This window comes from Hyalella azteca, unplaced genomic scaffold, assembly GCF_000764305.2.
Source record: "Hyalella azteca isolate HAZT.00-mixed unplaced genomic scaffold, Hazt_2.0.2 contig1749, whole genome shotgun sequence".
In the NCBI taxonomy this organism is placed as follows: domain Eukaryota; kingdom Metazoa; phylum Arthropoda; class Malacostraca; order Amphipoda; family Hyalellidae; genus Hyalella; species Hyalella azteca.
This window is the reverse complement of record NW_025932050.1, coordinates 534,472-550,146: the sequence shown is the minus strand read 5'-3', so window position 1 is coordinate 550,146 and position 15,675 is coordinate 534,472. Positions and strand designations below refer to the sequence as shown.

General features: G+C 37.6%; 1 protein-coding gene across 1 annotated transcript in view; it reads left to right on the top strand.

The window, feature by feature from the left end:
• The window catches only part of LOC108672252, a 42,309-nt gene that overhangs the window by 21,070 nt on the left and 5,564 nt on the right, over positions 1-15,675 (top strand). The window contains exons 11-22 of the mRNA XM_047883894.1: positions 1,297-1,446; positions 2,608-2,744; positions 5,308-5,401; positions 8,260-8,568; positions 8,925-9,608; positions 10,126-10,278; positions 10,674-10,882; positions 11,128-11,329; positions 12,785-13,734; positions 14,125-14,356; positions 14,794-14,920; positions 15,242-15,354. Of these exons, the coding sequence (XP_047739850.1) occupies positions 1,297-1,446; positions 2,608-2,744; positions 5,308-5,401; positions 8,260-8,568; positions 8,925-9,608; positions 10,126-10,278; positions 10,674-10,882; positions 11,128-11,329; positions 12,785-13,734; positions 14,125-14,356; positions 14,794-14,920; positions 15,242-15,354 (3,360 nt within the window). The remainder of the gene's footprint in view (positions 1-1,296; positions 1,447-2,607; positions 2,745-5,307; positions 5,402-8,259; positions 8,569-8,924; positions 9,609-10,125; positions 10,279-10,673; positions 10,883-11,127; positions 11,330-12,784; positions 13,735-14,124; positions 14,357-14,793; positions 14,921-15,241; positions 15,355-15,675) is intronic.

Here is a 15,675-nt window from a genome sequence, read left to right as displayed (position 1 = left end):
TCATAATCTTCATTTATTTTCAAAGCATCCATAGTTAATATGAATAACAATAAATGTATGTTATTTGACATGAAGCAGTGATTCGTTATGAACGTTAGCTAACAACAACGTTGTTATACATGTGGGAGTTAAGTTTCGCGCATTCATGATGGTATATAGTTCCGCGCATTCAACGTTTCGCATCGATGATCGCCAATGAGTAGAATATATTTGCCAATGGACGTGTAAGAGGTTTGACTATTTCAGGCATGATTGGTGAAAATATTTCAAACTACAGAATCGCATTCCGCGTTATAGAAGCGTTTGAATCTCGTTTAACGAAAGTGATGCAACCTAAATCCATTCAAAAGTTGATCGACTATGTGGCTAAATAATAACTCTTGAATGTGATCACTGGTCCATATATCTTTTTGCATTCGCATTTTCAATCAATATGATTTGAAGCTCATAAAATTTCTCTCATGCGTTTTAAATGTCAATTATGTAATGCGTCATGCGTTATAAATAATAAGTCAACGATTTACAACTTGGAACGTATCAACCCACTGACAGTTCCATCTCGAAGCTGGAGTAAAAATTTCTGTTTTTATCATAACTTTCTTTTAAAATAAATTTCCTAGTTCGATGTTTTTTTTAAAAGGCCCAGGTTTTGGAATAAGAGGATTTTGTTTAACTGGCGCTGATTCCTATGAAGTGAAAAAACAGGTATGAAAAGAGTTCATTTGAAAGAATAAAAAAACAGAGATGTTTGTTGTAAATTTTTTGCTTTTTCCACGAGTATTTTATAGCAAATAGCTAATGTAAGGTCAATTATTCAGCGACTCGGCCTTACCGAGATTAATCTCATCATTATTTCGAAAGGAGACGTCGTTTGGAAAAGAATTAAAGTAATACGAAAATTGTACACGTTTAAAATTTACAACAGGAAAATTAAACGACGCTAAAAATTATGATTAAGCGTATCGAGATAAACGAGACTGTGAATGCTGTATAAAACTGAGATTCAGACAGGAAATCCGTTGTGAATGGGATTAGAAATTGGATGCAAAACGTTAACTTTCATGCATCTACGGACAACCGTGTTCATTATTGTTCTCTGATTAGCGCTTGAAATTCAGATTTTGAAGCGAAATAATTTACAAATATGAGGTATCATGGATAAAACTCGAAAATAACAAAATGAATACGTTAACAATAATCCCGCTTAGCTGGTTATTTAAATATGGTTATGTTATAAATACAATTTATCATTTTAAATTGATTTTTAAAGTGCACATTTCAACGTTGGTGTCACAGGAGAACCACTGCCTGCGCATCAAGCTGCTGGGCGACTGCTACTACTGCGTCTCTGGCCTGCCTCAGGCGCGCAGTGACCACGCCATCTGTTGCGTTGAGATGGGCCTCCATATGATACGCGCAGTCACTGCCGTGCGCCGTAATACGCAGGTGCGTCACTGCTGTGCGCCGCAATACGCAGGTGCGTCACTGCTGTGCGCCGCAATACGCAGGTGCGTGACTGCTGTGCGCCGCAATACGCAGGTGCGTGACTGCTGTGCGCCGCAATACGCAGATGCGTCACTGCCGTGCGCCGCAATACGCAGGTGCGTCACTGCTGTGCGCCGCAATACGCAGGTGCGTCACTGCTGTGCGCCATAATACGCAGGTGCGTCACTGCTGTGCGCCGCAATACGCAGATGCGTCACTGCTGTGCGCCGCAATACGCAGGTGCGTCACTGCGTGATACACGTCGAAGAAATGTTAAATTTTTTCATAAAATAAGTTTAGTCATTATTATAAACTTTGTGTTGCTTCTGCTCGTCCGCTACCTTTCCATGAATCGAAGAAAGTATTGGGTTATTTGCCTGCGGAGAGCCTGTATCTTCGTAGAGCATCTAGTGGTTTTATGCGTGATTTTATGTGCAAATTAACACGGTTAAATGTAATGATTATTCAGGATTAATGTGTAGTCCAGTATACCTTCATGAAAAAGAGTCTTCATGTCTAAGATATATTCAAAAATAGTATGCATTCTGGTTCAAGGTCTGGAGTGCGTTTTGCAAGTTTATTGGGTATTAAATAGTGAAAGTTGCATATCACGATCGAATTATGGTGAATAAATCCTCATCAATTAATACGTACTTCAGTTGTAATAGTTTAACAATGAATATTTTGCAGAATTGGTTTCATAATAAATTCATCTCTCACTGAAATATTACGATTCACATAAAACGGATGCATATCCGCAGTTAAATTAATTTTTGGCTGCTGTAAATGTTCAGTCTCAGAAGGTTTTAAACAAATCAAGTCTATAATCCATTGCATGAACCTTGCATTTTATTATCGACAGGGACTAAAAGAAGTTAATTTCCTGAATATCTACCTATTACGTTACGGATTAGCGACGTATGCGTTATTCTGCAATGCATGGGATGTATATGTATGTGCAAGACGTGGGAATTCTAGCAGCGCTGTTTAAGGATACATATACATATGTGATGTATATGTATGTGATGTATACGTATGCGTATTAACATGATAATGTTGTGCTGGGAAGTGGAAGTTCTACGTCTGTTCGTAAGTCGACATTCACTAATTGTGTATGTGCAGGTGGACCTAAACATGCGTATCGGCATCCACTCTGGGTCTGTGCTGTGCGGGGTGCTGGGGCTGCGTAAGTGGCAGTTCGACGTCTGGTCTTACGACGTCACTCTCGCCAACCACATGGAGGCCGCAGGCGTGCCTGGGTAATTACATATTTTGCAACATGAGTTACAGTTAAAAATGTAACTATGATTAATCTAATTTGTTCTGAATGTGGAAGTATATTTCTCGTTAGACAGGTGATGTTTTACAACTTATACTCATGCGCTTGATGGGAAATTGGTGTGGCAATAAGTAGATAAGAAACGGAAATACTATTAGATTTTGCCTTTCTGTTTTTAGTATTTATAGATTGTAGGATTCAAATTATCCCGATTTATTGCAATAAATTAATTCTCTTATATAAATTGACCGTAATGTGATTATTCATTTGATTATTTTTATTGGTTTTGGTTCAGGAAATTTTCAGCTGCTGTCAATTTCTTTCTAATTTTCTGATTTTTAAAAATTGGTTTGCTTTTCGTTATCCTCTACATATCAACATTATTTATTTCTTTTCAAAACACACGAAGGGAAAGCTACTGAAAAATGCCTTCTATATCATTTAGTTTAGCTTTTGTTTAGTCAATTAAAACCTCCTTTGAATTCTAGATTTCCTGAAAACCTCGCGTTAAATTATAATCACGATCAACCTTCATTCAAATTAACTTGGAAATAGAATTATCGGATGCAACTCCTATAGTTGTTGCGTCATGCTTCATGGAAAATAATGAAAACGCCACAAATATTAGCACATCAGGGCAATGTTGGGGTTCTCAGCTGTCCTTTTGGAACATATAATGCGGCTGGCATAACTTCAAGTCTCTAGGTTCTTCAGGCGCCCGTTTTTCTCTGAAGGACTTCCATGAAGTTTGTGAGGGAACTTAGCGACTTACTGCTAACTTCACCGCCATTAAACACTACGGAAGTATTTTCATTTTTTATCCAGTTAAACGGGCAGCTTAATTTCTTGGAATTAAATAGAGAGTTCTTACAAACACTATAAAAAGTACGAGTATCTAATTTGTATTGAAAATTTCAACAAGTATATTATTTAGTTTCAGAAAAAGGGATGACATTTCGTTTATTTTATATTCATATGGTAATGAATGATTGAATGCCTGTTTTAAGCACAAAAATTACCTACTGTTATCGGTTAAATAAATCTACTTTCTCAGCATGCTTCCTGTATAAATTCATTGCAAAATGCCGTTATGAAATGGCACATATAAATTTTTAATGGTACATGCATTTTCTCCCATTAGTTTGCAGTTTTGTTTACCGCGATAAATAGTTAATGTCTCTAATGCAGTCAGAAAAGTAATGCATATGAAGCAAGGAGGTTCTACAAATTGTTATAGGATTATATTGTGTTCAGTCTTAATGCAAAATGGACTTTTTCGATTTCGCGGAGCCATTCATCAGCAGCGGGAGGAACATTCTGCGCTGAGAATATTTAATGATAGATATCAAAGATGATGAATAGAATCATTGATATCATTACATGATGTACTGATTGGTCTAAGATTCTAAAAATTTATTAACCCTATTTATAGAATGAACATCACTGATAATTATGGCAACGCCATTTGATACCCCAAGCCCGATGAAAGTCCCATTGCCAATTTTCGGCGTCTCGGACAGCTACACTTTATTGATGACAGTGATGGAATTTTATATATTTATAGATGACATTAATGAAATTTGTCACATTTTAAAGTGAATTTGAGGCGAAAAGGATTGATTTTTTGAACATTATCAGCCTATGTCATGAGGTTGTTTTTCAGCGATTAAATATTCATATGCAGTTCGAAAAAGGTTCTAGGAATTTACTGCTACTTAAAGAACTATGGCACGAGTGTACGGCATTTCCGGAATCGTTCGTCAAAAGAATTGAATGCTACTTCACGTCACTTGGATAGCTGACAGAATTCTCACTGTTTTCTTATTCATGAATTGAATTAATTTCATTGATATACAAATTAAAAATGGTTTTCATCTTAGTTCGCGTCGTAAAAAAAGATTTCTTGCTATTTTTCTGAATTTCTGGAAAATAATGAATTATATTTTTTTAATATTTTGATGCTTCTCTGACGCAACGATCCCATCATTCAACAAATAAAACAATTCAAAATATTGGAAAAATTCATTGTATATAAAACATAGCAACCCACAGGTGCATTTAGACTTCAAATCCAACTGGCGTGTAGATTCAATATACTTCAGGTTCGTACAGTTAAATTTTTCACAGAATGCACAGAGCAAACATTTCCAATTTGAAAAGGTATACACATAGGAAATTCTTCTCTCATGAGAATTTTTCGTAATTCTCCACGATTGCAGGAAAATTTAAGATCCTTCAGACCAGTGAAGAGAGCGAATCATTACGTCCTGTGAACTTTTCGTGTTGATAGACATGAACGTTTTTAATATTCTATAGTCTAGCGCAAACATTAAATTTTTTAATGTCGTACAGACCAGCACGTTCTTAATATTCTATTGAAGCGTGCGTAATGCATATTTGAAATCCTACATTCGCGTGCAACTATAATAAGATCGAGACTCGTTCATGTTTAATGTCCAATAGACGAGTGACATTTTAAATTCTACAATTGAGTGCACTTGTTGTATCTCGATTTAAATATAATTAAATTTAATTTATTACAGACGAGTGCATATATCCCGAGCTACGTACGATTGTCTGGGCAACGCATACGAAGTGGAGCCTGGCTTTGGTCACACCAGGGACGAGTATCTCAAGGTGAGTGCAGACTTTCTATTAAATGGTGAAGATTGCCTAAAGGCTAGCGCTGAACTGAGAATAAAATGTTGCAGACTTTTCAATATTATAGGCTGATTTTTTAGTACAACGTCCAATTTCATCCCAAGGTTAGTGCTAAATTTTGAATAAAACTTAATTAAGGTTAGTGCTGAGTTGATAATAATACGGTGCTGATTATCTCAAGGTAAGTGCTGACATAGCGTCTTAACGTTGGTGATTACCTCAAGGTTATTGCTGATTTATTTATCGTTTTAACGATTACCTTTATGTCTTTTCCTTTACTAAACTTTCCTGAAGAAAAATGAAATCATCGTAAATTCACAAACCGCGCAGTGAAAGTATAATAAATATAAGTTGAAAATGAACCAAACTCTCATGGTAACTGTAACGAGTAAAATATTTGGAAAATAAAACGAATAAACGAAAAAAATGATCTTGATTGTTCATTTCAATTTTAGCGGACCAGGTGATCGCTGATCGTCTCAACACGTTTGCCTCTCACCATCATCAGTGAAAATCCAGCACCGAAAGACTGATGAATTTGATTGACTTCGTTTCAAATAAAGTCAGCCAAATTCGCCACTGGTCTCCCTGCATTTAGCAAAAAAATTATTTAAATATTGATATAAAAATGTAATTTAATGCAATGACGAAGGTTTATTATTAATGAAGGTTTATTAATTTTTCTACAGTTTCTTTAACGTTTGAATAGGCATTGAAATTACGACATGTTTTTGGGCGAGCAATAATTTTTTCGAAAAACATTTGTATACGTGCGGTTATCATTAATTTGACGAAAATTATTAGTTAACTACTGTAGTATATATAGTAATATCGCATCTGTGTTATTATTTTAACCATTCAACGACTTCTAATCTATGTCCCCTTGCATTTAAGAAATAAATCATTGATCGAAATTAGCTGAATATCTAATATGAAAATCCAGTTTAATTCAATGACAAGAGTGCTCCCCTTGCTGTTGACATTGATCAGAGTTTTATATTCCCGGCAAAAATGACGAAGGTGTCGTGCACCGGCCGGCCGCAACCTACATAGTAGTGAGGCACATATAGCGCGGTGCGTTAGGGAAAAATAATGCCAATAACGCATACATGATACGAGACAGAGATACTGCTTAGAAAAAGTGGTTACTGTAATCAGCTGCTATAAAAACTTGTTGTTCAATGCTGTGGAGGCGCTGGTAAAAATCGTTCACCTATAATTGCATCGTGTTTATCACTTTTTCTGGAGTTTTTTTTTTAACGTTTGAATAGGCGTTGAAATTGCGGCATGAGTTTTTGAGTGCTGAAATTATTTATTCACCTTAGACAGAAAAAACATTCCGGTTATTATCTATGGTTATTCATGTGCGTGAACTTTGAATACTGTATGTTTACATAGGTTTACATAATATTTTTTCTAAATAACTACAGTTTAATAACGTATCAATGCAATTTTTATTGGCAGTCTAAAACCAGTTACATTACATTGAATGACCAATTTTATTTCGTTAAATCTTTGACGTAGTAAGTTTTCTTCAAGCTTGATTAACCTTAGTAAAGTTCATCTCCGGAAACTGTAAATTTTGGCATAAACTCTGCCCTCAACTTAAGTGAATATAAATTGCTTATGGCGGTAAAATATTTTAGGTCGACTCGTCGCTGCATCGCACTCATGTCAATGTGACTGCCACGATGGATGCTGCGGCCAAAAGGGTCTTTGAGTACAAAGAACTTTGAATTTATTGCGATCTCCTCATTCCCAGGGTCCATTGTCGATTTAATGACATTTATTTCGAGGATTAGGTTCATATGACATTATATAGCGATTGTGAATAACAAGCGTTAGTAAAACGAAAGATGATGTTAGGATTCCATAAAATATTTTATGTGGATCTTCTATCTTTGTCGCAGGTTTATCTTAAATTTTTTTCAGTGTTATGGGTAATTGTCTCCTGGTGGTTTATTTATGTTGATATTTATGTCACAGATCATCTCGATAATCTCATCAGTTCGTTTACATTAACTCTGAAAATAATTATATTCCAAAGACAATATTTATTTCTCACTTTATTTTCAATTATTGAGTATTTCAATTTTGGCCCTCATACCAGAAAAAAAGCATTCGCTAGACATAGACATTCAGCCTCGTCTCACATATCAAGCACACAATTTGCTGAGTCAAGGTTGCGTCAAAGCCAATTAAAATCGCAAACTTTTTTAAGTGCCACGACCGGGGACGATTAAGCGTCAGTAATAATGTGTCGTTGTAAAGTTTCCCGCTCAAGCTGCCTCACATTGCCCATTCCCGAAGTTGTTTGTTGTCTTGATTATCAAATTTATGTTGCTCAATTCATAGGAAATTAGATCTTTCTATCATCCTCTAAATGTGAGTTGAATGCGTGAAACGAGTTCTTAACACTTACAGTGGCCAACTTTTATCTCTTAGATGAAATAATGATGTTGATGATCGTAAAGCTGAAAACTTTATGCCTTAAGAATCAATTGAACTGAGAAATTGATTCAAGAAAAAAAAAAAACGTTCGTCAATCTGTTTGTGGATACAATAAAAATTCAATTCTGAGTCTGTAAATATCCATATGATGAATTGTGAAACCATCGTTTCGAATCACAATATTTTAATTTTTCAAGTCTTACTCACAGTGCAATCTAAGTTCTATTTGTTCAGATTAGATTGGTCGCAATAATTAAATATTCTTCGACTAGTTTTCTTGTTAAATAGTTTGTAGTTAAGAAAATTCTAGAGTGTTCGCGATTAAATCATGTAACACAAAATAATACAAATGTTTTAAAGCAAAATATTTTTGCTTGCGGCAGGACCGAGAGGTGGAAACATTCCTTATAGCGCGCGACGAGCCTCTGCACTGTCGTCGCCGCCATCGTCCTTCACGCGCCCGCATCTTCAGCACCGCGGACTGCACCGCACACCTCCGCACCTCGGGCCAGGTAAAGAACAGAGACTGCACCGCACACCTCCGCACCTCGGGCCAGGTAAAGAACAGAGACTGCACCGCGCACCTCCGCACCTCGGGCCAGGTAAAGAACAGAGACTGCACCGCGCACCTCCGCACCTCGGGCCTGGTAAAGAACAGAGACTGCACCGCGCACCTCCGCACCTCGGGCCAGGTAAAGAACAGAGACTGCACCGCGTACCTCCGAATTTCAAGTGAGGTGACGAGAAGGGTTGTCTCCAAAGACCCCGTCATAAGGTCATAAGGCCACATGGGCACCACAGCTCTAGACTTCTCCTTTAATTTGGAGAATTAAAAAAATAATTTTAAATATAAATTTAATTGAAGTAATATAAAATCTGATTTGAATCAAAATTTGATGACAAAACTTTTGAAATATCCTTAAAATAACACATGTATGAGGTTAATGTATCTCTTACTTTAATCTTTGTTATTGAGCCAACGAATTTCGATCACTCGTCTTAATTTTGATTTATCTCACCCACTTCTAAAAGCATAATTATTTTGCAGGTTTTTGGTTCCGAAAACATCGATAATAATTTTACGAAAAATTCAAGCCCAGAGAAGGGCACATATAACCCAAATTTCGGTTCGGATAAGGATCGAGTAGAGGAGTCTTGCTACAGAGAAACAAAGGACGTTATCAAAAATTGTGCTGTCGATGACGGATCCTCATCAGTTTCTGATGTGCCAAAATATGATAGGCAGGATCTACAGGAATGTGGTTTTAAAAGAGATTCATGTGTCATTGAGATGCAGATAGATAATATTAATTTGAATTTTGTTAATGGTAATGAAGTGCAAGATGGCTGTGAAATTCCCCAAAAAACTAGTGATAAGGTCAGTGAAGAGGCAAAAACTGACGAACGGCCTAGTCTCAACGGCTGTAATGGTCTTAAGTTCAATATATTAAACGAGAAAAACGTCGAAGTTTTCATAGATACTTCACCGAGAACTTCATCGCATATTATAGAAGAAGAAATGAGTACTTCTGAAAATCAAATAATTACGTGCAACCCTAACGGTAAAAATGGTACCATGAAGCCATCGAGCCCTGAGGTTGAAAAAACTCAAAGCCCTTCTACGGGTTTTTCGAAAGTCAACGGAGATTTTCTAAGAACGTCTCGAAAATATAAGGAGGAAGACAAAGCGCTGCCGAACAACGAGTGGTGTCCGGAATACCCCTTCGGAGACGTAAGTCGATCGACACGCCCAATCAAATTATTTACTTTTCGGATGGAAATACATCCATTTCTCTAAAATCGATTCATTTATCAATGAAAATTTGTTAATATATTTAAACTAAATATGTTTTATTTTAATTTTATTTATACTTTTTCGGATTTAAGTTGAGATATCTGCTTAGCTATAAGTATAGTGTCTCTTTATTCTCTGCACTGAAAAAGTTTCTTTCGCCTTCAATGTGTAAGAAAACAAAATCTAAATCTACAACAAGTCATGTTAAATTTTATGCATTGATTTCATTTCTGATAATTTCGTAGATGATGTTTATGCCCGTTTCTTAGATTTCAGAAGTTTTTAAGTATCGGATAGAGCTTATGTCATTAGTCTTAATTGTCATAAATATTCAACAATTAACGAAGAGCTAATACAATATGTTATTTTCTAAGAAAAAATTGAAGCATATTTCGTTGCCCACTTGTTGCAACTGCACATTTTTAATCGATTAACGAGAACTCATATTATGCAGCTGGAATCGAACTGGGAAGACGAAGCGTTCCTGGACGATTTTCTGGACGAGGGTTTATCTTCAGACTACGATGAAGACGAAGACGAGGACGATGATGAAAATCTAGGAAAGAACGAAAAACTTGACCAGACTCAACACGACTGCAACGCTGAGGTGAAAAATCAAGATGTTTACACTAACCAAACTTTTGATGTTAACTCGGTCATGATGCCGAGGTAGAATAACAGCCGTGTTGAATACCATTATAATATTAGCACGTCTACAAATTATGAATAGAAATGCCGTTATTAACCGTCTAACAAAGCAAGATATTAAAGTAACAACGTATTACATATATATTGCATGTAAATGTTTATGATATCCATGTTTCCCACTTGCGAGTAAATTTTTTCACTCATAACACATTCTTGAAATCTAAAATAATTCACTCAACTTGTATTTTCAGATAATTATCATGTGGTAATCATCGGACCTCTAAATCAATAAACAAGTAAATAAATAAATAAATAAATAGACTCTTTTTTTAATATTACCGGTTTCACTCGCAGGCAAACGAGCTGATGGCTATGAACATCGAGATCGCATCCAACAGACGCATGCGCACCGAGTACATGAAGCCGCTGAGTTTGAACTTCAAGCTAGCGGAGCTGGAGAGCGTCTACTGCCGTAGCCGCGCTGTGTACCTCAAGAGCGAGGCGACCGCCGCATGCCTCATCTGGCTCTGCGTCTTGTTTTGCCATCTCATTCTCTTCCACGGGTCAGCAGTCATGTTTTTTGCTAATCTTATTCAATTTAATTAGGGAAATTTTCATGTAGAATTGTGTTTGCACTACTGATATGCCTTCTAATTTTGTAAGTTGTGTATTTATTTATTCTATTATAGTAAAAAGAGTTAACTATAGGAAGTAAACTGAGTTAAGTTATCGAATGACTAGGAACTGTAGGAATTAAGTACCCCAATGTAGTGAAAGGATACTGTAAGATATTGTTTCCACGTGACAGGGAAGTGTCGGTGTACATCTCGCTGGTCTGCACGTCTTTGTTCGTCGGGGCAGCGTACACGGTGGCAATGGCTGACGTGTTGCCGTGTCTGCCGTTCCTCGTGCAGCGTCTCGCCCTCGCGCTCGCCGAGCACGTCTCCCTCAGGCGCCTCTACATCTTCCTGCTCGTCGCCGGCATCACGGCCGGGGCCACCGTTCCCTGGGTAAGTTTTTTTGGCCACCGATTGTGTTACTGTGTCTGTTTTTTTTGCCACCGATTGTGTTACTGTGTTTGGTTTTTTTTTGACCACAGATGGTGTTACAGTCTCTGTTTTTTTTCGGCCACCGATGGTATTACAGTCTCTGGTTTTTTCGGCCACCGATGGTGTTACTGTCTCTGTTCTTTTTGGCCACCGATGGTGTTACAGTCTCTGTTTTTTTCGGCCACCGGTGGTGTTACTGTCTCTGTTTTTTTTTGGCCACCGATGGTGTTACAGTCAGAGGTGGGCAGTAGCGCGCTACATGTAGCGGCCGCTACTAGCGGCCGCTACTAGCGGCCGCTACATTTTCAGTAGCGGTAGCGGTAGCGGCTCTACATTTAAGGCAATGTAGAGGTAGCGGTAGCGCCCGCTACATATTTAAGTAGCGATACGAGGTTTTTTGTTAGTTGTTACTTGTTAAGTTGTTACCAGTTACCACTTACAGGTTTTTTTCATCTTTCAGTTTGCTCACAGTTATTTTTACACAGTTATTTTTATGTTTCACCTTCCCTACATGGATGTCTACTTTAATCTTCCAATCTCAAAACTAATCCACATATATATACAAAAAAGACTGATTTTTATATGTATATGTGGATAATTTTTTAGATTGTTAGATTAAAGTTCACATTCATGTAGGGAAGGTAAAACATAAAAATAACTACAACTTCCAATTACTGTATCTAACCCTGGGGTTAATCCATACTAGTTCGGTTAGGTTAATTGCAATAAAGTTGCATTGATATGTTTCCAAAATGTTTTATTATCATTAAATGTTAATGAGTAAATCCCATTAGCAGAACAATAAATACTTAGAGATTTCCAATAATTTTGGCCACTGTAGCGGCTAATGTAGCGCGCTACATTTTACTGTAGCGGTAGCGGTAGCGCCCGTTACAATCTAGTGGGTGTAGCGGTAGCGGTAGCGCCCGCTACATTTAGAGCATGTAGCGGTAGCGGTAGCGCCGCTACATTTCCAAGTAGCGCTGCCCAGCTCTGGTTACAGTCTCTGGTTTTTTCGGCCACCGATGGTGTTACTGTCTCTGTTTTTTTTTGGCCACCGATGGTGTTACTGTCCCTGAGGCGGGCGTTTTTGCATTATGTTTTCAAAGTTTTTGGGCCACTGATGAAGATATTGTGTCATGGTTGAGGACAGTGTTCTAAGTTATTTGAGGAGTAATATATTGTGTTTTCCCGGAATTAGTCACGCAAATTTGTTGTGATTTTCCACTGCCTATCTTAAGCTTAGTTTATTTTAGTCCAGTATTTTGCATCCCACATATTTTATGACGAAAAATTGCATATTATGTCTTTCGCAATTAGTTAGTTACAGAATCATAACAATTTTAATTTGTTCTGGATTAATTTCCATTGAAAAATCTTCGATTAAATTTTCTAACAAAATTGATTTACTTGCAGGCTTTGCTTGTCGACAAGTGCGATCAGAGGCAGAACGATGAGAGCGCAACAACTCCGATTCTCGAAGATAGTCTCCTCTCTGAAAAAGTTTCTCTTGCTAAGTATTTCTCAGATTTTCTGTACGCAGAGAACGACACAAATTCGATGGATAACCACAGTATTTCTTCTCAAAATGAAACCGGTCCCCAAATTTATAATCAAAGCAATTCTGTTCTCGATCGAAGAAAAACGGACTCCGAGAATGACTTTACGTTTGATCATGAGCCACTTTACGATGCCGATGTAAATAGTTTTGAACAAACCGACTCAGATTATTTGAAGGAACCTGGTCCTTCTTTGATAAGGTTAAGACGAGCATTTTATCCAGATAATTACAAGCATCTTCCAAAAATCATACTAAAGCAGAAGAGGAGCTTAGAAAAGCGCCAAGATACTAAATATTTCCCCCTACAGACAATGTCCAAGTTGAGCTACATAATATCCGCTCCGTATATTATAAGCGCCACATCGCCGTATGCCCCTCCTTCAAGATTACATTCGTCGGAAGAAAGCACCGAAATGTCAGACGACATTGACGACGATGGTAAAGATAGTCTTGAGATCCAAAACGATGATCTTGAGCCTCAAAATAAAATGAACCCATTCATTTCATTGTCTGAACCATCGGCTGAGAAATTTTCTAGTCAAGAATCACCGTTGAAAACCTTGAATCTTGGTCGCTCGAATGACGAGTTTTCTGGTATGAAAACCGGCCAATTCAGGGACATTTCTAGTCTCCCTCTGCACTGCCAGAAACCCCAGTACGTCGTGTACACTTGGGTTCTCTGCATGATAATACTGGGAGGGTTCTTGAAGCTTAAGTACATCGTTAAGACAGTCATAGTTTGCGTCATGGTAGCCACCCATATCGGGCTGCTCTACACCGTCCTCGGCCCTGATGACTACGTCGAGTGAGTCTGCGTTTTTTAACAACAAAATCATTTTGTTTTATTTAGGCCTTACTTTTTTTTCGCTTTCTAATTACTGATTTGACAAAACTACTTTCAACTGTAGAGTTTTTACTATATAAATTTCGTACTTTTGTATTTTTCACATTTACAATTTTGTTTATGTGTGTGGTCCCTTATATATGTTATCGCTTGTGCTCACTTTTCAATCTGGTAACTTTCAGTCACAAATTCGTGCCTGAAATTACCTTTCAAACAAGTTTTGGAAACTAGCGTTTTCGCCTTCAATTGATCGTAGGTTCAAGGCGTCAAATTTCGCTAGAATACGAAGCACTAAAGAATGATCAGCTTTATTAAGAAATAAGTGCCAAAAAGTTGCGGTGTTGTCGCCAGTACATCCATGCGAGCGCGGCTGTTCATCTTACTGCTGCTGTTCGCGGTGCTGGTCTCGTACCACGGACGACTTGTCGAGATCGCGTCACGTCTCGACTTCGTCTGGAAAGAGACAGCGATCAGCGAGCTCGAGGAGATGGCAGAGTGTCGGCACTACAACACGCAGCTGCTGCGGAACATCTTACCTGACCACGTCGCTACTTACTTCCTGTCCAGTCACCGCAAGAGTCATGTAAGAAATGGATATAATTTGGGTGCCAATTGATTGCCAATTCCTGTTTTGTATTGCCTTTTCTTGCCATCGATTTTTTTTTTCTTTCAATGCAATAAGTGATCCATTCAAAGAAAATAAATGCTTTTCAAATTGATTGATTCCGGTTCATAATCTATTTATAAATTTACTACTTTATTTATGATTCATTAAAATCTGTTAATATATTTGCTTCAAAAGTTTAATTTGGATGTTTTCTGGTAAGAGGCTGATAATTACTGTAGGTACTGTGTATTATAATTCACACGCGGAATATATATTTAACGCTCCACCAGTTAAATTAAGTTGCTGACGTAAGACAGACTTACAACTTTTTTGTAGTGTAAAATTGACCTACAACTTCTCTATGCAATAAATTCTCCTGAAAATGTGTAATTTGTGTTGATGGTGACCCCCAGGAGTTGTTCTCACAAGCGTACGACAACGTTGCGGTGATGTTCGCCTCCATCCCCAACTTCACGCAGTTCTACTCAGAGGACGTCAACCGCGGCGTCGAGTGCATCAGGCTGCTCAACGAGATCTTCGGTACGAACAATATTAACGCCAAGTGTTAACAAAAACTAAAACTCAGTCGTCGATATATTGAATATTGTTCATGTTTGTTGCGGTGAAGAAACTAAACCATTTGTATCTATGAGATTTGTAGATGATTGAAAGACACGGAATGTTACTTACAGTTAAAAAATAGTCATTAAATAACTCAGATTGGAAATGAATCATTATGGCAGTGAACTTAATCATAAAAAGTGTGCGATTTACTTATGAACTATATTTCTCGCATTAGATTTAGCACTGTGAACAATTTTTTTGGTTTATTATGACGATAGCTCTTTTATTTTCTCGCAGTTGACTTCGACGAGTTGCTGGAAGAGGAGCGCTTCTCGCAGGTCGAGAAGATCAAGACGATCGGCTCGACGTACATGGCGGCAGCTGGCCTCAGTCCAGAGGCCTGCCAGCAGGTGAGTGGCCGACTAGGCCATATGAGGCCTTTAATCGCCTGCCAGCAGGTGGGTGGCCAACTAGGCCATATGGGGCCTTTAATCGGCTGCCAGTGTAATTTTTATGTAGCGTTAGATGAAAAAGAAAACTGAGGTCTCTCAAATAAATAAATTTTGGATTTACTGCCGAAATAGCATCGCTAATAAATCAACAATTTTTTTTCGTGAGTAGTATATTGGTTTTAACTGGAAGGTAAAATTGGTAAATTATTATTGAGTGTAGCGACAACAAAATGACAAGGAAAATTAAAAAAGTGCATTCGTAGAATCGCAAAAAAGATC